The 24717-nt window shown below is 46.2% G+C and overlaps 1 protein-coding gene across 1 annotated transcript in view; it reads right to left on the bottom strand.

Moving 5' to 3' along the window:
- Nucleotides 1-405: 405 nt before the first annotated feature.
- The window catches only part of Slc6a2 (solute carrier family 6 member 2), a 41381-nt gene continuing 17069 nt past the window's right edge, over nucleotides 406-24717 (bottom strand). The window contains exons 4-14 of the mRNA XM_008830089.2: nucleotides 16726-16864; nucleotides 9650-9784; nucleotides 7896-7999; nucleotides 6653-6777; nucleotides 4989-5101; nucleotides 4062-4190; nucleotides 3478-3577; nucleotides 2479-2579; nucleotides 1849-2016; nucleotides 1145-1216; nucleotides 406-517 (exon numbers count right to left, since the gene is read on the bottom strand). Of these exons, the coding sequence (XP_008828311.1) occupies nucleotides 494-517; nucleotides 1145-1216; nucleotides 1849-2016; nucleotides 2479-2579; nucleotides 3478-3577; nucleotides 4062-4190; nucleotides 4989-5101; nucleotides 6653-6777; nucleotides 7896-7999; nucleotides 9650-9784; nucleotides 16726-16864 (1210 nt within the window). The 3' untranslated portion in view covers nucleotides 406-493. The remainder of the gene's footprint in view (nucleotides 518-1144; nucleotides 1217-1848; nucleotides 2017-2478; nucleotides 2580-3477; nucleotides 3578-4061; nucleotides 4191-4988; nucleotides 5102-6652; nucleotides 6778-7895; nucleotides 8000-9649; nucleotides 9785-16725; nucleotides 16865-24717) is intronic.

Genomic DNA, 24717 nt, shown 5'->3' with positions numbered 1-24717 from the left:
CACACACACACACACACACACACACACCAATACCACACTCAATTGGGCTTTGGTGTTTGTTATTTTTGTTTGTTTGGTTGGTTGCTTGGTGCCTGATCAAAAGCCCACCTTCTCTCAGCTCTAGTGAGTTGAAGACTTCTTCTGTGACCCAAAGTACAAACAAATGTGGGGGGCAGAGGGAATTCTGCCCAAGCCCAAGGACCTCAGCTCAGGTGTACTCCCAACGAAGTAAGATTTCCCTCAATCCAAAGTTTCAGAAGTCATGTCCCATTTCCTCTTCTTTCTTAGGGCTCAGCAGTCAGTCCTCCACAATCATAGTCCCCAGGCCAAATGAACAGAAGGTGAATGAAAACCAGAGTCATGGAATCATTAATAACCAGGAAAGAAAGGGAGCAGGAAAGGTGTCTTCCAGAAGAGGAATCCCAGTGTGGTGCAAAGTGGATGCCCTTGACCTGGACATTGATACATGGGTTCCTCCTCCTCAGGACCAGGTTCAGATAGCCAGCCAGTGCCGCAGCTGCAAAGAGACAGTAAGACCAATATAAAGGGGACAGAGCCGATGGGGACTCTGAGGTCCAGAGACCCTCTGGTTGGGCCAGCAAGAAGTAAAGAGGAGGCCAACAAACAACTTTCCGTCACAAACCTCGGAAGAGGCAACTGGGCTCCCTACTTAACCCTAAGGCCAGACAGTCCAAAGGAGCAGACCTAAGGGTGGGAGCTCAGCAGTGCCCTCACCCTCCATTCCCAGTATTTGTTAGGAGAAAGGGAAGAGCTCAGGTCAAGGACATGTTGATATGTTACGAATGAACTTGCACCTCTTCAAGTTATGAAATGCTTACCCTGGTTTGGTGACACTAACATGACAACTCAAAGGCAGAAGAAATTATAAGAAAATTCCAGCACTTGGCATCCCAGGATTGAGGAGCAGAGGAGCAGCAGGAGGCTGCTTGGAGGGAGAGCACATGCCCGTTTGGGTTTATTTGTCCCTAAACTCCTATGTCTGAACACCTCAGCCCCCGCACTGCAGCTGGCTGCCACTCTGATTTTCCTGACTGTGATCCTTCCCAGGGCACATAAAGAGAACAACCAGAATTCACCCAACAGCACCCCACCCTACACCACCCACCCTCCAGGCCACATCTACCTGGAACTGCCTCACGTCTCTCTGGGCCACCAGGTGGTGCTCATTCTCTGGTGTGATGCCATAGGCCAGTCTCTGTGAGAATGGAGAAGGGAGGGAGCCTCAATTTGACTCTGGGACAAAGCCCAGGTGTGAGATCCCTGCCTTACAAAGGACTAAGTGAGAAACTACCACCGCTAGTTTGTAAAGGGAATAATTTTAACGGCCCAATAAGAGGCATGAGATAACTTCAGGATAAAGGGCACCTCTGGCCAAATACATTATGCATCTGTGTATGTGTGTGCATAATGCATACATATAAAAGAAAAAAATCATTTCAAAAACTTCTGGTTTGTGCTAGTCATATTATTATGGTTAGGAAAAATGAGAGTGGGTTTAGACCTGGGCAGGTGAGAGATTTGGAGACATGACACACATTAAAAGGACACAGGAATGCTGCCCTTCTTGTGACAACAGCAGGAACAGCGGGTAGCCTCCAGGGAGCACCTCTCACGAGCCAGGCACGGTGCTCAGCACTTAAGTGCTTTTCCATGTTAAAGTACACAGTATTATCCTCAGGTTGAAGATGTAGAATCTGAGGCTCAGGCTGGGTCATCACTTGGCCCATGAGGTGGGTCCACCTGACTCTAGGATCCCTAGTCACCTCTCTTACCACAGTAGGAATGCCACCTCCCACACCATCCCACAGTGGTCAGCCCAGAGCTCACCTCCCAAAGGGAGCCCGGAGTGCTGAAGAACTTGTAGATGGCGTAGACAGGTACCAGGACCATGGAGGAGAGGGCGATGCCCCACCCGACCCAGTTGGCCCAAGGGGGATAGACGTAGTCGTCATAGGTAAGTGGCTTGAAGTTGATGATGCTCACCACCACCACAAACTGGGGGACAGATGGAGGGGGGAAGAAGGGTGAGAGAGAAACAGAAAGAAAGTGAGAAGGAGAGAGAGAGATGGAAAGGAAGAGAAAGGCAGAGAAGTCAGGAAAGGTAGAAACAAAATGAGGAACGGGGAATGAGATGATTATTGGGAGAAAAAATGAGGGAGACAATCAAAGGAAAGAGAAGAGGGCATTCAAGAAGGGTCAGCACGGGTTCAAGGACCACAGGGGCCAGGAGGGACAAAGAAAGAACAAGTTGACTTTGGAGTGAGCACAACAGCACCCTGGCAACCTGCTACCAACTGGAGACCCACTAAGGTGGACTACCGCCAACCCTACCAAGGATCCCACTTCCATGACCATGGCTCCTTGATCCCAGCTCCCTCTCCTGGGAGGCAAATATGCCTACTCCATTCCCAGCAAGTACACAGCCATACTGCTACAGGGAGGCCACACCCTACCCACCAGGAGGAAGGCAGGGCTGACGAACTTCCAGCACAGTCTCCAGTACAGGCCTGGCTTAAACCCCATCATCTGCTGGATGTCGTTGCTGAATCTGTCCACACCTGAGAGCACACAGGGCAAGCTTGTCACAGAGACCCCATAGATGCAACCCCCTCCAGTCCCCCCTCCATGTCATTGCATGATGATCCAGAAGGCTGCAGAGCAGGGGGGCAAGATGCTGACGCCCTGGAATGTAGGAGGCCTGTGGACCCATTAGTGGTGCCAAAGGAGGGAGAGGACAGACTCTAGGACAGTGTTACCGTTCATGTGCCATTTATGAGTTTGTGCACAGGACTCAGAGAAGAGAAAAGCTGCCAGACTACACAGCTGGGCTGCCTTGACTCCAAACTTGGTTCTTTCCTATTGTTTATTCTTTCTATGAAATGCTAGTATGTGCGTGCCGTGTACACTCCTGACTACCATCCCATAGAAATGGTCAGGTGCCCACTGCAATCTCTTCCAGAAAGAGATGGGGAAATGAAGCCGTACAACACATTTGACAGTTTGGAAAATATTCCCTCATTTCAGGCCTAGAATGAGTTTAACAGGTAAAATACAGGATATCTGCTTAAGTTTGAATTTCAAATAAATAATGAAAAAATTCAGTATGTTTCATGCACCATTTGGGTCATGCTGATGCTAAAAAAAACCCACTCATTGTTCATCTGAAGTTAAAGTTTCATTGGGCATCCTGTTTGGTTTGTTCAGTCTGATAACTACTGGGATGGTTCTGTGGCTGAGAGTCTGGAGTTCCTATGGGTTGTGCTTCAGATGCTGACGTGGGTGTCTTCAGGGTCTTTGCAGCACAGATGACTTAAGGATTGGGGACACTTATTCCCACTGAGCTGCTCACCCCAAGAGATCGAGGTGACTGCCCAGAACATGAAAAGTCCTCATCCCTCGCCAGGTAAAATGGACCTCAGAAACCCTAAGGATCAGCTTTGCAATACATTCACTTACCATAAAACCAGGAAACTCCAATGGTTTCCATGAGCACGGCAAACAGGATGGACGTGCCTGCTGCAAAGGTGTCCAGCAGAGTCAGAACATAAATTCCACCCTGGGGCATGCAGAGAAAGGGCATGAGGCCACCTTTGGCCACCGACTGCATCTATCAAATCTTACCTGTCCCCTATCCCACCTGCTCAGAGCCCTGTTTTCACACAGATGACAGAGTTGTATAGCCAAGTGCACATCTTTTCATATCTGTGTTCTAACCAAGGGCTCCAGGAGCCACTGGAGCTCTAAAAGTGGTGCTTCGGTCAATAAACAGAGAGATTAGTTTCAAAGGGAATCTGCTGCCCCTAAATCAATCAGTAGTGGTAGAATTACTTGAAAATTGTCAACTCCAGAAGTGTCAGGAGGTAGCAGGTGTCTACCCTGAGTGTTGGACCACAGGGCTTAAGATGATGGGGTGCCTACCAGGGTTCTCCCAGTGTTCAGTGCCACTTGGCCCACCCCAGATCCAAGGCTGAGAGTGTCTAACTTCATTGGAACAAACCCCTAGAAAGCCCAAGATCACCCCATGCCTAGCCTCCACTCACCTTGGTTATGCAAAACAGCGCCAGAAGGAAGGTGCTGATGTTGACACCAAACGTGAAGAGTTTTCGGTGTCTCTTCAGAATCTGGAAGTCGTCAGCCAGGCCTGTGATGACGGCCTCCATGCCGCCCATCTGCAGGGAACCAGGCAGGTGGGGAGCAAGAATGTGGGGTTCCCTAGAGCTCAGTGTTGGCCCCAGCTACCTCAGACTCTCCAACAACTGACAAGCAGGGCCCGTCTTCCTTCCAAGCCCCTCTTCCCTTTGCTGCCCCCATATCAACTAAGCTCAAGCTAGGTGGGAGAGTGAAGGGTTAACTCCTGTCTGCCTCATCAACAGGTCCCTGACCTCTGAATAGAGAATAAAGGGAGCAAAATATATTACCTAGGTGACAAGTTTGCATGTAAATAGAACTTTCTATAAACATGTGCCATAAATGAACTTCTACACAGTGGCAACTTCATACAACAGTTTGTGACAAGGACTCTTTGCTGAGTTTCTGCCCAGATTTTCAGAGTCTGGAAGGTTCTCACACCCCACAGCTATGAGCACAGGGACTCCTTATGAGCCACTGTTGTCGGGGATAAGAATCAGTCCCTTGGTCCTTTTCCCTTTGCAGACATTATGAATTAACATCAGTATTCTTCCCTGGATGTGAAAGCATCCTCAGAGTCCTTTATAACACAGTACTCTGGAAGAGGAGATTGTTGGGCTGGCTTATCTGGAGCTCAGTACAATTTGGGGTTCCTGTGGGTTCCTAGCTTTGACTTAGGCCTCACATTTTGAGGGAGGACTCATTTTGTTATTTGCATTAAAATAAGGGCTTTGGAAACAGTGCTAATCAATGCCCCAAAGGTGGGAGCTTCAGGCTGAGTATGGGTATGTGTTGGGGAGGGGGAAAGGGAGAGGGGTGCTCTGAACAGGGTCACTCACTGAGCTGTCTAGGCCCAGAGCCAGGAGCATGATGAAAAACACAACAGCCCAGAATGTGGATCCCGACAGAGTGGAAATGGCTTCTGGATACAGGATGAATACGAGGCCAGCTCCTACAAGAGACATCGGAGCCTGATCAGTGACTGGGACTCTTGATCAGAGCTATACCTGGCAAGGGAGTTCCGGTTCAGATGCATGTTTAGTCATATGTGGAGCAGCACAGACCCCAGCATCTGAACATGACAGGTAGAGCCACAATTTCCTTGCACTACTGCTTAGATCTTTAATGTCCCTGAAAAGACCCTGTGTCAAAGGCTTAGTCCCCAGATGGTACAATTGGAAAGTACTAGGAACTTTAAGAGGCAAGAGGCCCAGTGTGGTCTTCTGTTCATTAAGACGTACCCTTGTAGGAGATGTGGAGATCCAAGCCCCTTTCCCCTCTCTCCCTGAGCCGGGAGGTGAGCAGGCGTCTCTACCACATGTTCCCACTGTGGTGTGCTGCCTCGGCACAGGCCCAAAGCAAGGGTACCAACTACTCCGGGGCTAAAACCTCCAAGGCAGTAAGCCACGTAACCCTGTCCTTTTTATAAGTCAAGTTTTTTTGTATTTTATTACGGTACTAGAAAGTTGATGAACCCAGTCTGCATATGAAGCAGATTGACCACAAAGAGCCAGGTGAACAGCACCTTGCCCAGAGAGCTATAATGTAGCAAACCCCACTTTCGACATACCAGGATGGATCTACTCTGGTTTTCAGAAACTCCTGGTACTTGGAGTCTTTTAGAGGATACCCTTCCCCAGGTCCCAGCTTCTTTGTAGCCATAAGAACATAGGAGGCAGTAGAAAAGGACACAGGTTTCAGAGTCAGACTGATTGGGGCCGAACGCTGGCATTGCAGCTCACTGGCTTCACAACCACATACTTAGCTTAAATCTCAAATCTCTCATTTCTAAAGTGAATCTATTAACCTTTAGCTTTATGGGAGCTAAGTGGAGGCATGTTGCGATGCTTTGAACATAGTTTATCTCCACTGAAATTCATGATCAGGCTCGGTTCCCAGTATTGCAATGTGGAGAGGTTTGAGGTCCTTACAGATGTTGGCAGTATTAACACTTTCCTTGCAGGAGGGAGGTCTTACTCTCTAAGACTTAAGTTAGCTTTCAGAGAGTGGGTTGTTATAAAGCAAGGCTATCCTGCAAGCTTGTCTCCCCTGACACAAAGCCATGCCCCCTTCTGCTTCTCTGTCATAAGATGAGCAGCACATGGCCTGCACCAGAGGCCTAGCAGATACCGAGCTCTGTGTTCTGCACCTCCAGAAGTATAAAGCAGTGAAACCTCTTACTACAAATCACATAGCCTCAGGAAGTTTGCCATGGCAATAGGAAAATGGGTAAGATATGTCAAGTGCTTAGTTAGCACAAGGGCTGGTGGAGAATGGGCACCCCAAAATCTATTCCTCCTAGGCTGACTTGAAGGACTGGGGGTTACACAACCAGGGCTGGGGGTTGCCAGGAATGCTCACTGATGGTCTCAAGGGAAAGTCTATCAGGTGGGTAGTTCAGAAACCTCCACAGCTAGGCTTCACAATTCTGGCCATGGAAAAGCTGTGCAGCCAGCTCAGGCTCTGTTTCTTTAGCTGGAGCCAAAGTGGTCTGGCCACGTACCTTCAGTGGCAACATCCTCAATGTTGACCTTGTGTTCATGGGCCATATAACCAAGGATGGAGAAGATGGCAAATCCAGAGACAAAACTGGTGACACAATTGATCGTGCTGGTCAGCAAGGCATCCCTGCCAGAGAAAAATACTGATATCAATAATCCAAATCCATCTGACTCCACCCCCATTCCATAGATGGACCACTAGCCTTTGTGGAATCTGCAGCCTAGATCCAGCCTCAAAGATCATCCCTCTTCCATTGCTCTGTTGTCACATGGACCCCAGCATACCACCAACACTGAACTAGTACCTGCCAGTGCAATGAGTAGGCACACAGCTTATGGACAGAAGAGTCTGACGCTAAAGATAAATCTTGGAGAATCAAGTCCCTATTTCCCTTCTTCAATATACTTTCCAAGGCTCCCAGTGTCTCCAGCTACTCACAGTGACATTCAAGAGCTTTGCTAAGATGAGCCACCATTCCTTCTTGGCTTATTTCTCATGAGTCCCATTGTACACTTGGAAGAAAGCTGACAAGACAACTTCCTGGTCCACAGACACACCACCTCCCTGGCTTTGTTTGCCGTCTATACAAAGTCAGGCTGTCGTAACTCCAACTATTCTAGCAGGTTTGCCTCAAGTTCACTTCCAGGCTTTCATTGGCAGTCTATTAAGGAGATGACCACCCCATTTTCTTACTTCTCTGCAATCTCTCTTGATGGTAGGCATTCATCCTACGATTTCTTGTACCAAAGACACAGTGGTTCTGCCTTAAATGGACTCCTGGAGGTGGGTCCAAATCTGGCCCAGCTCTGAAATCCATACAGCACTGGGTCTGAAGAACGTAGCATTAAGAGCTCACTGATGCAAACTAGACAAGCTCTTCCAATTCCCCATCTGCCCTGCAGTCTTATTTCTGAGCCAGCCAGGCCTCAGCTGCCTGCTCACTCCACCCCTGCCTGCCTGGGTATCTGATGAACAGAGTCAGGCAGCTCCATCTGCTCTGGAAACCATACCATGTTCTTCTGCCCCAGTGACCATCTCCTATAACTAATGATCTTAACTTTCCCAAGAGGTGTCAAGTGAAATGTGCTCCTCAGGACCCCATCGGCTACATCAGAATTCCCAGAATGCCCAGGATGGTGTACAAGATACAAGTGGCTTCGAGGCCAGGCAAAGCTAATCTCTCTATTCCCAGAAGAGCCAGCTCACACGAATCCAAGCTTTCAGAACACTAAGAGGGAACTTACCTGTAACAATTGTTGTCAAATTTGTTGTAACTGGCAAATGCAATCAAGACTCCAAATCCGGCCCCCAAGGAAAAAAATATCTGAGTTGCAGCATCAATCCATACCTGAAACGAGTGGACAAAGGCTGTCACCCTCTGCTTCCTACATAATTGGACAGCATTGCCACTTGAGGAGGGCTAGGAAGCCTGAGGTACTCCAGATTGGGAAATGTGGTCTGAAGCAGACATGGGTAGTCACAGCAACCAGCTTCCTCCATAGTCAGGGTGGAATCTCCGTAGCACCTCACAGCCTTGAATACCACAGTGATTTCACCCTGGAGGAGCTCAATGGTTCCATTTAGTGTCTCAGCTTTCAAAACAGTTGGTAAACTAAAAGTTCTAGACTGCCATGTTGACAGGAAAAGAACAAAGAGTTCTGGCCATCTAAGAAGTTACGAAAATGGCATCTTCAGAAGTTAAGGGTTCCTATTGGCTTTTCTACCAGCTTCAGACAGTGGTGACTAAGCAGGTCTTGGGAGGCAATAGAGTTTGCTTATTCCATTCTCTGGGTGACAAAAATACATGGCTGTTGAACCGAATACTTGAGCCCCTCTCCAACTTCTGCTTCAGGGGTTAACCCTGGGCAGTCTCACTTCTCCAATACTTAAGGTTGCCCATCTGTATAAGGAGATAATTATTTATAGTCCACCTAGATTAAGAGCTACAGCTCAGATTTGAGTTGGAAGATTTCTGTCATCTCTCTGCTTCTGTTAATCATATTTCTACAAGCTTGCAATATAGTGAAAGAAGACAGACCAGCTTGTCAAGACTGTGCTAAGGACCCAGTGTCTACACTTCTGAATGAATGAGTGTGGCTGAACAGTTGCAGAACAAATGGAAGCCTATCACGCATTGTGAGGTTCAACGCGACCCATGTCTTATGGTCTGTAATCTTCCCGACAGTTGCCAAGGAAACAGGTTGTCTCTTGGCCATTGCTCTGCAGCCAGAATGGTATTCTGGGACGCTGGACCTTGGGAAGCACCCCTGCTAATCCTATGTTGCTTCATCTGAAGGAATATTGTGGGTTTCAATAAAATGTGAAGAGAACCTTGAGACTGTGAAAACAAAATGTTGACTTTTCTCACCCACTGTTGGAGGAGGATGGAAGTAATCTCAGGTATTATTTGAAGATGCCTAAGGAATTGGGTTCTTCCAACACAGGCTCTTAACCAATGCTAATCCCTATTCTCTAAACCCTGCTACCAAACCACTCTTCCTTACATGGGCTGCTGAGTGGGATAAGGACCCAGAGGATGCCGTTTGGGAAAAGAGGTGGCAGGTCCAGGTCTCCCTGGTAGCAGAGACTGTTTCTTATGGTGACATCACAGTCTAGTGACAAAGACCAGTGTGGAGACTGGAGAAATAGCCCAGCTGCTGTGGGCCAGGGGAATGGGAACACAGGACATAAGTAAACACTGAGGACATTGCGTCCCTTTCCCAGGGTATTGCTTTCCTTGCAAACAATAGTCTAAGGAAAAACGCTAATGGATCTCCAGACACCAAGACCATCAAAGCTCATGGTCTCACAAAGATAGACATGATAAAATCTTACTTTACTTAAAGGAGACGCTGCCACTGTAAGTTTATGGCAGAAGTTACACTATCCAAGGCTACACTGCAAGTTTGCAGCACAGCAGAAACTAAATTTCTTTATCACCATATGCCCCTGAGACCCCTCTTACCAGTCAAAGCCTGGGTGGACACTGGGCACTCACCGTGGCCTCTTTGAGGCGGTAGAAGTCAATGTGCAGGTAGGCATTGATGCCATTGGAAGCACCAGGCAGCATGACACCATGGACCAGGAGCACAAACAGCACAAGATAAGGCAGCGTGGCCGTGATCCACACAACCTGGGTAATAGACAAGCTGACTGTGAGAGTCTTGCTCTGCTTATGACCTGGGGAAGTGCTAGGGCAGGGACCGGGGTCCTTTCCTAGAGAGCCACTCATGCCTCCCCAGCTTCTTTCTCCCAGTGCTTGAGCTATGATCTCTACCTCTAGGGCAGGCTCTGAGGTGGGCCCCAGGGACAGAACAGTGAGTAGATGCAGGGCTCCCTGAAGAAACTCAGAACTGAATGAGTCAGTCTCTTGGAGAATAAGGCTAAGGCAGAAGCTATGGTCACCGGGAGCAAAGACCAGGGTCTCACAGGCCCCAATGCCTTCTCGGTGAAGCTGCCTTTCCTGACCCCTCAAGTTATTTCAGGTTGAACTGAGCTCACCCACCTTTTGCTCCTTCCTCTTCCTGCTAGTCCTGCTTCCACCATACACAAGTATTGGTTTTTATAACCAACTTCTAGGCAGGGCATTTACATTTTTCAGTCTCTCTCCCATTTTCCTCTTTCCAGATTCCTTCTCTCTGTCACCTCCCCTTCCTCTCCTTTACTTTACCTCTTTGTGCTTCAATTTCTTGCAGTATTGAGGATAGAGCTCAAGGCCTTATACATGCTAGGCAAGCATTCTACCACTGAGCTACAGTCTTTTAATTTTATGAAATGAGGTCCCGCTTGTAGCCCAAGCTAACCTCACACTCATGATCATTCTGCCTCAGTCTCTCAAGTGCTGAGATTACAGATGTGTGCACGATACTCAGCTTGTCTCTCTTTCTTTATCCACAATAAATCACATCCACAGAGAGAAACCAAAACCTTGAAACGTGACTGAGGATAAGGAAGTTAGATATTGTCCATACTTAGGTTTAAAGATGAACTTATTCTCCTTGCTTCCTTAGTCCTAGGAAATGTGGGTCCCTAAAAATGTTTAATAGATAAGTGATTAGACAGTCATGTAGATGAAGAGTTGGGTTATTAGATAAATGGAATGAATGGTTGGATATTTGGATGCATAACTGAGTGGATGGTTAAATAAATGGATGGGTAGTTAAGTGGGCAGATGGGTGAATGGAGGGACGGACACTAGAGCAGGTAAGTGATGAATCAGAGAATTAGTAGATGACTGAGCTGGTCAAAGAATGAATGCAGGTATGAGCAAGTGAATGATTGAGAAAATGAGTCTACACGGTCAGCAGACCCATCTGGGCACATCTGGGTTCTGAGAGAACCAGAGAGGGATCCCCTGTTTCACATCATTGATCACTCTCTGGTTCTATGAATGTGTCTGAAGATGTGGGCTTTAGGTTCTGTGTTCTTTCAGAGGGGAGAAAGAAGGAAAACAAACTCTCCATAGCTAATGAGGAGAGAAAGATGCTCTTGAACACAAAGCTGCTACATCTGGGTGGCCTGACATTTGTCTTGGATGATTCAGTCTCCCAAACTGGGACACAGGGATCTCAGTTCTTGGCAATAGGCATAAAGAAGAGTCATTACACATCCTTGTCCTAACTGTTACAGTCTCCTACAACTCACGTCAACAGCTGCAGTCCAGCTGTGTTGCCCAGCAGGCTGAGTGTTAACACACCCCTCCCATGGAAACAGTACCCTGTGTTCTGACTCCAGGGATCTTTTACAGGGTCCTGGAGGTGGCCATGTGTGAGGCTCCAACATGGATTCAGTTTCCCCAAGAAACACATCAGTTATGACCGAGCTAAGTGCAATCAAGCATCAAGAAGGGACAGCTTATTTTTCCTATGCCCCTATGTTCAACACTACAGCATCTGAGTCTTGTTCTTAGAAGTGATGGCACTTGTGAGTTCAGCTGCCTAAGATCTTTTGTCGAAACAAAGTCTCTTGAATCCTGCACATGGAGAAAGGAAGGGATGCCTGAGCTCTGTCATCTCTATCCCAGACCCCTCAGAGTCCAGAATTTCAATTTGAACTTCGTCTCTGACCACAAGAAGTCAGGTGTATCTACTTTAAGTGTGAGATAAAGACTGAAATGAGTATCCCATGGGTCTTGGCAAGTGCCCTCAGTCTCCAGGGAGGGAACATTTTTCAGTCACCTTAAACTCAAATTCTTACCCTTTTTGTGTGTCTATGGATAATTTCTGTAGTTCCACAGTACCAAATTCAAAGCCATGGCTGAACAACAAATTGAGAAAGATTTTGTCTCAGAAAAGGAAGAGCTTCCAGGTGACAAAGTGCTGTCATTAGAGAAGGTTGTCTAGTAAGAGGCTAAGGTTCCTGCCCTTGAAGGTGGACAAATTTTGTCAACACCTCATGTCAACAGCTAACATGCATCCAGGCATTAGGCAAAGGATGGTCTTGGTCAAGATTAGGTCCATGAACCACCAGCATTGACATCATCCTGAAGCTTGCCGAAATGTGAATTCTCACTCCATCCCCACTGAACCAGACTCTCTCTAGTAGGGATCAGAAATCTGAGTTTTAGCAAGGTGCCTCCTCTGGGAAATCCTCTTGTACACTGAAGCTGGAGAAGCTCTGCTTGACCTGCTGGAGTAAAATGTAGCTACTCCAACATAGCGATAAATATCCACACTCCTGAGGAAGTGGATACAGCTGGGTTCCCTGGGGCTCCCTGGCGGGTCAGTCAAGCCTACTTGGTGGGTTCCAGGCCAGTGAGAAACAAATAGATGGTGCCTGAGGAACAAGAACCTCAGGTTTTCCTCTAGCCCGCAAATGTGCACAAGCACCCATATACATATGTGCACGTCTACATACGTACAAACAAATTTAAAATGGAAATAAATAAAAAGTAAATATCCACACTGTATCACTGCATTAATTTAATCTTTACAAATTTAGGATTTGTGATCCTTTGAGCTGGGCTTCAGGGACATTTTCACTAACAAAACAGTTTTCATATAAAAGGATTTATAGGGTAGAGCGTATACACCGACATTACTTAAGAAAACAAGCTATAAATATTTCAGTGAAAGCATAGCTCATATGCAAATGATGCTGTTCAGTATATCTCAGGCCAATCAAGTTACTAAGGCAAGCCAGGACCAGCCTGTGGTGGGGTGACTTGGTTAGAACTATACCTTGAATATAAATTTAAAAACAAAAAATTCCTACTTTTCTATTAATTATTCTAGAACTGAGGTTTCCTTTAAATTGGTCTGCTTTTCTTCCAAACTTTTATTACCTTTGTTAGAATTCAGGAGATAGTCTATCTGTTCCCATCTCCCAAACAGTCCAAAGACTGGATATAGTAGGTAAAGGGGGGTGGCTGATCTTGGCTAGCTCTGTTGTCTTGACTGAACTCCCCAGGGATGGGGATGAAGAGTTTCTGAAGTTTCTGAAAGTTTGCTCCAGAGTGTAAATAGATTGGGTGGGGACCCAGGAGATGCTGAGGCAGGGCTCCAGCGCACCAACAACTGCTCTGACCTCCTACCCTGAGGTACTTGTGGGCCAACACAGCTGTCACTGAGTGTGTGGCCTTGGGTACCCCTTTTTTCTAGTTCATATTATGTCCTGCCCTCACTTTCCCAGGAGCCATGGAGTCAATATTTTCCTAAACAGTCCTCATGTGTCTGGTGAAGATGTGTGCACATTTGCATTTCATTTCAGGTCCCCTCTATGGCTATGGAGGCCAACTAAGAAAAGCCTGTGTCCTGTTCTGGGAAGAAACAAGCAATACTCTTGGATTCCTCACAAGCCAGTTTATAGAAACAATTAAAGACATAGGAATGTCCTACGTGAAGCTAATTCTAGAAATACCCTCCCCATGGACTGCCTGGGGCTGCTATCTGTTCAGCTTTCAGAACAACCAGGGGACTTTTGCGAACGTGGGCTGTACCTTCAGAGGACCATTCAGGGCAGCTCTTATTACTCAACTCTTGGTGTTTCCACATCAAGGGAACTTTCCCAGTGTAACAGTCCTGTACAGTCCCTCATCGCCTCGTCCTCCTCACTGTAGAAAGCGCACTTGGGAAAAGGAAGTGAACGTGCTCAGCTCTGCCTGCTCCTCTTGATCTCTTGGTAACATCAGTCTCCCTACAGACAGCTTATGGTCTGCACTGGCCAAGTACTAAACCAACTGCGGCAGGGCTCCACCCCTTGGTCGGTGACTGCCATATTTGAACACTGTGGTCTGAACATCTTCTGCAGTTCGCTGGATGGGCTGTGACTCCCCTCAAGACCTCTATGGAGGCCAGGAGAGGCCTGCTTCTGGTGGCCAAGAACAGCTCAGAGAACCCTGAGGAAGGCTGCTCTGGGGCTTCTACACGTCAGCAGTTTTGCTCATACAGTTTTTCCAATGAGAATCTTCCTCCCTTTCATTTCTACCCATGCCTGCCCTTACAGATCCAGCACAGACTCTACCTTCTCCACCACCTTTGCAGATTCTCCACTGAAGAGCTTCCTTTCTCTGCTAATAGAGCAGCTCAGACTTGGCCCATTTTTGGCAATGTTGCCTCTCTCAAGTCAAAGTATACGTGAACATACAGATTGTTGCAACTGAAACAGAATTTTGTAAGATAGCTCATATTCTGTGCAATGCACTATTATTGTCTAGACCACTTTATTTTAAAAAATATCACCTACTAAGGTGGTTTAATGGTTTACAAACCCACAGATTCTTGTATATTAAGGTATAACCTGACCACCAAATATAAAATTATTTCCAAAGTAAAATTAAGTTTAACATTTTTAAAAAGCAAAATATATAACAGGAAGTATAGTTTGTAATCACTGATACTTATATAAAAGGGGTTGCACATATATGTCTCAGGATGGACTCTAAATACTGGAGATATTGACTGACCCCCTGCAACCTGTCAGTAATGCATAACAGATCATAATTAGTTGAGGAGCTTTTTGTCTTTATTTTGCACTGCTAGTAATAGCACCAAGTCTACACATAGTAGGTGTCCGCAAGTGTTTAATAAGTTGAACAGATCACTTAATAAAGTTCTGCAAATTTATTACCTACCCATCCTTCAATCTTTCAATAATCATTTATTGAAGGCCTATTATGTGCCGAGCGTCAGGATGGTAGTGGGCCTAGACTGGTTTTGCTATGCTCTAGAATTCCTCCAAACACTGGTCTGTATTTTGTTTGACTCTTCTCTTAGGGCAGACACTATATTCCCAATGTGCTGATAGGAAAGTCCATTTCCAGTCCTTAAAAGAGTCCGTCCCCACTGGCTGCTGATTCCCTGCCCTCATCTTTGTCATCAAAGGCATGGCCAAGAACTGTGGAATACCACAGAAAAGCCCTTTCCAAAGCCAGCTGCCTCCTGGAGCTTCTCCCAAACTCACCTATCTGATGGTAGACTGCTGCTTTGCGACCTCCTACTCCTCCCCTGTCAAACAATCTCACATTTGTCTAGTCATGAACACATGAACTCTGGGGTTTTATCACAAGGCTTGTTTTGGACTCTCAGACAATAACAAGCATGATGAAGGCAAAGACTTAAAGAGCTACTGTACCATGGGCTCTCTTCTACTTGGAATATGCTCTGGGGAGCAGCTATCACACTGTGAGATAGCCAGGCAACAAAGAGAAGCTAGGTGGAAACTATCTCCAACTCAGCTCCCAGTCGGTCCCAAGCACTGGCAGAGTGTCTACACTACCTGTGATGTTCCAGTCTAATCAGGTCTCCGGTGATATAGCCCAGCCAAAGCCCCACAGAGCAGAATAACCACCCAGCTTATGCCAGTCACTTCCCAGAATTGTGAGACACCATACAATGGTTACTATTTCAACTCCCTATACTTTGGGGTGGCTTTTACATAGCAGTATCTGACCAAAACATTAGAAAGAATACATTCGGGGTTGGAGAGGTGGCTCAGTGGTTAAGAGCACTGGCTGCTCTTGCAGAGGACTCAGGTTCAGTTCCCAGTACCCACATGGTAGTTAACAATCACCTGTTACTCCAGTTCCAAGGCATCTGACACCCTCTTCTCTCCTCTGAGGACACTGCATGACACAGGTACACTTATATACATGCAGCCAATACACACATATACGTAAAATAAAATGCTAAATAAAAATATTTAAAGTAGGGGCTGGAGAGTTGACTTAGTGGTTAAGAGCACTGGTTGCTCTTGCAGAGGATCCGGGTTTGATTCTTAGCACTCACATGACACTAATAGCCATCCTTAAGTCCAGGTCCAGGGGATCCAATGCTTTCTTCTGACCTCTTCAGGCATTGCATGACACAAGTGCACTTAGACACATGCAGGCAATACACTCATATACATAAAAAATTAAATTAAAATAAAATATTAAAAAAGGCATTTAAAGTAACAAAAGAAGGAACATATCCTAGTTATATTCTTTTTATGTCAATTGAGTTCTAAACCCCACAAAGTCCCAGTGGGTTTGTTCCCATGCTACTTCTCAAGCTAAGAATCAGTACGGGCCATTCCCCAAGTATACCCACCCCTGAGAGGTGGCTACAGGACCCAGCACCACCCAAGTTCAAACTGCTACCCTCACTGGACATCTAATCTTTTATTCCTCTCTCTTAAGCACCTAGACACTTAGGGGTGTTCAGCACTCTGTTTAAACCAAAACACACATCTAGTAACTTTTAAAGAGTTTTTTTACTAGAAAATTCATTTATTTTACAGTAAAATTTATTCATTTTATAGTAAAGCAAATGGTCATAATTCCAAGTAAGATGAAATGCTTGCATGGAGGTTTAGGTGAGATTTCAAGGGCAATAGTTGCTTGAGGTTTTGTCCCCAGGCTTTAGGGGATAGCTCAGTCCCTGGTCTCTGCTTTCTGGAAACTTTCAAAGGAAAGTATGAAGAAGTGTGGCCTATTCACACCCTGTTCCCTGCTGTCCATGTTAGTGGCAGCCCTGAGGGTAGAACCTAAATTTGTACTCCTGGTCCCACTTTCTTTTTCCGCCAGTCACGATTGTAGGCACCCAAAAGTTTCTTTCCAAGGCCAAGCTCCCAACTGAGCAAGCAAAGAGGCGCTACCTTTCCTGATGTCTTCACTCCTTTCCAGAGGCTGAAATACAAGACGATGAGGACAACCATCAGGCAGAGCAGCAGCTGCCACTGGGGCAGGCCGATGTCATGGATCCCACTGCTCTCATGCAGGTGCAGGACACCGCGCCTGTGTGCAGGAGAGGGGACAGCATCAGGGAGGATGGTCAAAGCTACAACCACAAGCCAGTCCCAAAGGCACACTGAAGGCAACTGGACGAGTCACTCTCCCAAACTCTAGGGCATTAGGTCAGCTGTGGTCATCTGTGACCTGCACCCAGGATGTCATGCTGAAATGCTACTTGCTTGGGAAATGGTGATAAGATAGAAAAGCTCTCTGTTCTCCAGTACTCACATTCTGAACCAGCAGTTCTCAGTAGGCGAACTCTCTCTCTCTCTCTCTCTCTCTCTCTCTCTCTCTCTCTCTCTCTCTCTCTCTCTCTCAGAGCAATGTCTATGTGCTAGACATCATCAGTATGATGAGGGAACGTGAAGACACTGGCATTTAGAGGATAAAGATTAAGCATCTGGCAATAGCCAAGAGAGCCTCTAACAGCAGAATTATCCCATTCAATACGCTGCTATTTCTGAAGTTGAAACTCTTTTACCTAGAGAATGAGACACAAGAGGAAACATTCCTTCTTTCTGACAGTACTAAACCTAGAAAAGCTAATATTTTATACCCTAGAAACTTTATTGTTAGCTATTCCTCCAATAGAAATCTGTACATATTTTACCAAAAGATATGTTCTAGAATGTTCATAGCAGCATTGTTCATAACAACTCCCGAGTGGTAGAACATTTAAATAACCATCAGTAGTAGGAATAGAGTGTGGAGTAGGACACAGCATCTGACCCCGTGGAGCTGAACCTCTAACACCCTGTGCTATGAGAGATAAGTCAAACGAACGTTTTTTGTCTGACTCCATTCATGTGAGGTACCATAAACAGAGAAAATTAATCAAGAAGACACCCAGTCTAGAAGTGAGGGTTACCACCTAGAAAAGGGTCCACAGAAACTTCTAGGGACCCTGAATTCTGAACTGGGTGCTGGTCTCATGGCTGTGTCCAGTTCATGACAGCCACTAAGCTGGCCCTTGGTGGTATTCACTTCTCTGGGACATACTATCTTTCAATCAAAAGTATGTTTTTAAAGCAATAAAAAAACGCAGAGTAAGCATCCTGGGGGAGTTGAGAGTATGGAGATCCCTCCCACAGTGTAGAGCGAAGGAATGAAAAGCAGAATGGCAAACAAAATGAGCAACTTCTAATCAGAATCCAATCAAAATCAGTTATGGATATGGTCAAGTAAAACAGACTGATAACACCATAGAACAGGTCCCAGGAACTGGGCAGAGGTTTCCCACAGGGGACAGGGATTGCCCAGCAATTCTATACCCTGGAAAAACAAGCAAGCAGAACAGAAAGGACTTTGGTAGGGCCTTCTGCACCGATGCCGTTCTTTCCTCTCTGATAGTCTGCTGTAGGGTGGCCTGTCTGGGCCTCACACACACATGGGAAATTTGTATCATTCAGTCCCTGCCTTGCTGGGCTTATATTTCATCACTGGAGGTAGCATTAAGTATAAAATAAAATAAATATAGAATAAAACAATAAAGGATGGCGTGTGTTGGGAGCATTCAGAAAGCTGCAGGAAACCCCCAAGAGTGGACTCTGCTTGCCCTCCTCCGAGTTTCACACTCAAAGGCTGTAGTTGGCTGATACCTGGTGCCTCCAATGCCCCCCTGGAAGGTTCACCCATCACCCTGATAAAAATCTTTAATCTTTTCAGTTCCTGTGGCTCTTGGTTATTTACGCACAGAGTCTTTCCTAGAGACATTAAGGCTGAGTGTATACATACAGTTGACCCTCAGTATCTATGGGAGATTAGTTCCAGAACCTTCTACGGATACTGAAATCCGGGATGCTCAAGTACCTTACATAAAATGGCATTGTATTTTATATTCCCCCACAGAACTCATTCTGCATGTTCTACATCATCTCTAGATTACTTAAAACACCTAAGAAAAGTAAATATGCCACCTGCATCACTTTGGGGAAAAGACAAAAGACAAACTTCTGTCTGGATATGTTCAGAAGAGACATATTTTCCATGCATGTATTTTTGGTACATAATGCCTGCAGATATGGAGGTTGGCTGAACAAAGCTCTCCCAGGAAAGAGAAGATTGCTCTTCCTGGGTCCCTAGGGCTCAGTCAAGGTCTGGCAGCTACACTTGTTAGGCCATAGCAAAGTGTTAGATTCAGAGTAGACAAATGTCCTCAACTGTCTTTACCTAGCAATCCATTTTTTGTACAAAGGAGACCCCAGGACCATTTCAAGGAGAGCTAAGAAGGAAGGGTGAGTCTCCGGCGCACACTGACTTCTCTTAGTAAGTTATGCATGCAAAAGCACCAGCTCTCCAGTTCTTTCATGCTTTCCAGAGCAACCTTACATTTCCCTATACAGAGACTTAACTTCCCTGTATCTCATTCTGCAATGAGATATCCCATAGCAATTGCCCTGCTTTAGCCTCCCATGAGTCACCAGGTCGGGCAAAGTGAATCATTAAAAAATATTTTATATCACAAAAAGATTTACTGCAATCTACTCACTCTTAACCAATTAAGTCAGAACCACTGGGAAATGGCACCTGGACAGCAATGTCTTTGATTAGCAGCCAAAGATTGAACCCGTTGACTCAGAGGCCCACCTAAATTACAGGCTTCTGCTAGACCAACCTGAGACTTCCAAAAACTGTCTACTTTCCGGAAAAACACAATTGGCCATTTGAACTTGAAGAAGGAAAGGCTCCTAAGAAGTGGGCTTGTAACTACATTAGAAGGTTGGGTGGTCAGAGGAGACCACAGATGATGGGTAGATGACCAACCACCTTACTGGAAGCAGTTAAAAAACTCAAAGATCTAAGGTTGCTAAGAATATCTACCTACTCCCAGTCTGGAGACTTGTCCAGCTTGTGGTTGAAGAATTAGCATTTGTTTCTGGCATGTGAAAGAGCGAAGGCTACTGTTGATGCTGTTTGGTTCATTCATTCATATCGGACATCTAGTATTTACAAACATATGAAGGGGAAGCAGAAGAACGCCCCACAGAAGTTATCGAGGCTGCCGATCTTGTGTGATCTTATCAATCCCAAGGCTTTCTGTGCCTCTTCTTTGATCAGGGCTGGGTAATGGAAGGTGGAGGCTGGTGGCTCCAGCCCACATGATGGAACTCAAAGACTAGGAGCTGTTAACAGCTCACTCAAATCTCCTAACTTGAAGCCTTTTTTTCTCTTCAGCAGAGAGCCCTTATGAGGATTAAATAACAGAATGTGATCCATGCCCTGGGCCCAAGAAATGCTCCACAGTGGCAACTGTGGCTATCACTTTCACAGGGTACAGTCTTCAAGGAGCAGTAGGCATCAGCGAAGGAGCTGAGGAGTACTCTCAGGACTCCACAAAGGGAGTCAGAGAGGCAGGCTCTGCTGAGGATGTATCTGGTTGCCAGTATTCGGACAGGGTGAGTTGGCAGTGGGTACACGAGAGCAGTGGAGGAAAGGAGGGGTGGATGGAAGTGTGCGTGAATGAATGAATAGAGTTCTATGCATGATCAAGGACAGCAAAGAGCCACATCACCCAGAATGGCCTGTCTGTGCAGCCTCAGGCCCGCTCACCCTGTTTCATCTCTCATCCATCAGTCTCTCAGCCCCTCCTAGTCCTGTCTCTGTGCTTCATTAGCTGGTCACAGATCAATCCTACTCTCTTCCTCCAGGTCTATTGAACATGTCCCCCACTCCTGAATCCTTGTCTCTCTTCCTCCCACTGGCTCTCTTAAATTCACTCTCTGCTACCAGGGTTGACCCATCAGTCTACCCTTGTCACCCTTTGGTCCGCAAATCCTCAGAGGCCCCTTAGCATCTAAAACAGCTCGCCCCGGAACAGTTTTGTCCCCCAGTGCCTGGAGATATTTCTGGTTATTGTGGAGAGAGAGAGAATGCTACTGGTATCTACTGGATAGAGGCTAAGGGTGCAGCTAAAAACACAGGACAGTGGCTGCCTCACACCCACTCCCCTGAAAGAATCACTGAACCCTAAATTCTATGTGTCAAGCTGTGAAGTTTTGCTCTAGAGGATATAGCAATAGCCTTTTAGCATTAGAGAGCTTCTAGAACTCTTCCCTGCCAAGTTCATCCCTACCTTGCCACACCTGCCTTTTGTACCTGGCAACATCAAGACCCTTGTCTTGAATCCTCAGATGCTTTCCTGGTCCTGGGCCTTGGGACCTTCTGTTCCTGAATACTAGAATTCACTTCCTAGCTCAGTTTTTCAGCCTGGAGAATCCTGGAGTCCTTTTAGGCTCAAGTCAAAAGTGAGCCCCTGGCTTATACCCTTCTATTCCTAGACAGAGAGAAGATGGAAGGTGGGAAGGGAAACTGCGGAGGGGAAAAAGAGGGGACAGCAGGAAGGGGAGGGAGGAAGGGGAGGCTGGGTATAACCAAAGACAGAGTATTCTGACCTCAGCGGGTGCTTTACTCTGCTTCATCCAATAGTTATATAGGTCAAATATTGAACAGTGTCAACTGTCATTTGGCTAATTTATTAAAAATAACAGAGAAAGAGAGAGAGAGGAGAGAGAGAAAGAGAGGTCAGAACTACCTCTGTTTGCCTTGGAACTTGGAAAAATGTCTGAAATGCCCTCTTGGAACACGCTGTGCATGTGAATTTGAAGGCCATTTTCAGGTTTATATAGATGCCTCACCAAGAAAAAGAACCAGGTTCCAGAGCTGATCATAGAGAATAGGATTGAGGGGTTTCCCAGGCTGTGGGGTTGGCACAAGTCACTTGGGTTTTTCTTCTCCAGCAGCTTAATGAACATGAATCATCACCAAGGGCACATCCAGGCTTTCTGAAACCTATGGGCCAAAACGGCTCCATTTCTCACTTGACATTTAAGCACAGAAGGTTAGTATTAGTGAGAAGGGAGAATCATGGAGCAGAAGTTTTTATCATGAAACATTCAATGAAGGTGTCTTTTATAGATAGAGCCAGAACTTAGATGATTTCCAGTGGTAGGGATGAGTGGCCTCAGGCCTAGAGCCTGGGGAGAGCAGCAGTTTTGTTCCCTTGAATGATATGCTCAGTCCATCAGCCTAAATGAGTACAAGATGGCAATAAACTTGGCCAGGAGGCTGGGGGAAAGAAAAAGAAATAAATCTCCACAAGACTGGCACTCACATTTGCTGGCTCCCCAGACAGAGCTGAGTTGTCTTAAAGCAGAAGTATTTCAATAAAAGGGACATGTACCACAGGAAATCCAGAGGCAGCCCATGACAGCACTGCTCAGGAAGCTCACAGACAGGACCAAAGTGAGCAAAAGAAGCCCAAAATGGACTCCTATGCACCTGCAGAGGCCCCTGCACTCCTACGCAAGGGAGAAAGTCAGGGGCAAGAACTGCGTGTGTAATGAAGGCACTGAGTCAGACAACAGGAGCCCAGAGCCCTGCCACCTGCCTAAATCTGAGCCTCCTTTCTTGTCTTACGATGGGAAGAATTTCCACCTCCACACGCTGAGAAGATATAATATGATTTGAATGTGTAAAGATGCTTGGTACCCAGTCAGAGTATCTGTGAAAGCTTGGAGTGGGACAAGGAATAAGGAGAAGAGAAGAGGTGCTCAGACAGAAGGCTGCTGAGATTCGCCCTGTGCTCTGATCTCTGCTCTAGTCTCCCAAGACCCTGGATGACTTTGGACAAGAATGTCATCTTCTTCCACCACACTCTGCTCTCATCTGGGCTTGAAGTGGTGCAGAGCTGTAACAAAGTCTCCAAAATCAACTCTCCTTTCCCTCCTGCTGAGTGTCTCTGCTGGAGCAGACACACTGGCCATTCCGATGTCAGGGAAGGAATCAAATACTAAGCAGATGAGAGAGGACGAGCTTCTCATTTACCACTTTAATTTATATGAAGAAGGGTTGTCAAGAGCTAAAGAAAAACCATGCTTTTCACTCTGTGAGAAGATCATGCCAAGGAGGCATGCAACTGATTACAGCCCACCATTCCTCACTGTCACCCTGTCTAAACACACTCATAAAATAGAGAAAAACACCCAGAACCTCCCCCTGCCAACTCCACTATAGTTCTGGGGTCTTCTGAAGCCTTATTTCTTGGGAGAAAAATTAAGAAGGCTCTAAATTTTCTATGACATGAGATTATAGCAACGCCAACTGCAGTGGAGAAGCAAGAGGCCCTCAACGATGGCTGAATGTTAGAACTGTGCTGATAATGAAAGTCTGTGTCGCCCTGGCTGTACCTACACTGGTAAGATCCAGGCAACAGCATGTTTTAAAACTCCCCAGGGGATTGTAATACGTAGCCAAGATTCATTCATGCTAAGAGCTTCTGCCTTGGACCACGACTCCCTGGGTACAAACCCCCTTCCAATGCTACTTCTAAACCGAGTGACCACAGACGACTTCTAAACTGAGTGACCACAGACTTACTGACTTGTACCTGTTTCCTCATTTGTAATCATTTTAGATCGCAGTGATCAGGATTAATAGACGGTATTAGCCAGGTATGGTGGCACAAATCTAAAATCCCAGCACTAGGGAGGCAGAGCCAGGAAGAGCACTCCTGAGTTCAAATCCAGCCTAGGCTACATAATGAGAATCTGTATCAAAGAGACACACCACCCCCATGGACACACACAAGACAGTATTAGAAAAAACACCTTATATAATGGCTGGGACACAGTGAATTGTGACTATGTCAACATCTCTGAATAATGACCATTTATAACCACTAGAGCTCAACCCATCACACAGGGAAGGCTCTGTGGTTTCCCTGCCTGGTGGGCCTGGGGTCTAAGCAGGATAGTTAGACTCCCAGGTGGATGACAGAAAGAGGGTCTCAGTCTCAGGGGCTCACAGGTACAAGCTGCCAGCCTCCAAATCTTAGCTGTGTTATGGAACTTGCCATCCTTTCATGAGCATTGATGTACCATCTGGGAAATAAAGCCCCCCAACGTGTGTAGTGAGAATGACTTTCAAAAACCTCAGCAGGCTGGTATGAGCTTTAAGTCAAGACAATTCATATGAAGAAGCTGACAGCAAACCTGATGCATGCCATAAGTGCTTATCTGTTAGTGTGACAGGAACACAGAGACAGCGATGTCACTTACAGCAGACACTTATTTGAAGCAACACAGTGCCTTTGATTCTTTGGGATAACCAGAGAGCTGCCAGAGTACTTGAGGATGAATATGGATCACTCTAAGTTTTCATATGTCTAATGCAAGTCGATGGCGGTCACAGATGGAAGCAGGTGCATAAGCAGGTACAGGACCCTTCCAATTCTCTGTGACGGACCATTGAAAGTAGTTCCCAGTTCCTAAGGGCACAGGCTCCCTAGGAGACAGCCAACATTTCAGGGGTCACTTCTTTAAAAAGTATTTTTTTAAATTTTGTGTATGAATGTTTTGCTTGTGTGTGTGTGTGTGTGTGTGTGTGTGTGTGTGTGTTTATGTATATGTATGTGCAGCGTAGGCATGCAGTGCCTGGTGCCCACAGGGGACAGAAAGGGTATCAGATCCCCTCTAACTGGAGTTACAGACAATTGTGAGCTACCATGGGGTGCTGGGAACTGAACCCAGGTCCTCTGCAAGAGCAACAAGTGCTTTTAACCACGAAGCCATCTCTCTGGCACTTACAGAAGTCACTTTTAAGCAAACAGAATCTTTTTGCTCCTGATGCATCAGGATGGCAGGTCAGGAAATGATCCCAGGATAACCCCGGTCTCCAAATAACCAGGACTGTTTCTCAAATCCATAAGACTGAATGGGGACTGAGCCCAGTGTTTTGTTGATGGTGAATTTTCTCATGCTCTTGGGGCTGCACAGCCCCATAAGGTAAATGATTTTAAATTAGATTATTTTAAACATTGAGCTCCTTGGTCAGAACTGTGTGGAAACCATATGGTAAGT

Source organism: Nannospalax galili, unplaced genomic scaffold, assembly GCF_000622305.1.
Source record: "Nannospalax galili isolate Female #2095 unplaced genomic scaffold, S.galili_v1.0 scaffold274, whole genome shotgun sequence".
Classification (NCBI taxonomy): Eukaryota; Metazoa; Chordata; class Mammalia; order Rodentia; family Spalacidae; genus Nannospalax; species Nannospalax galili.
The sequence above is the reverse complement of the archived record's forward strand: the minus strand, read 5'-3'. Positions and strand labels throughout refer to the sequence as shown.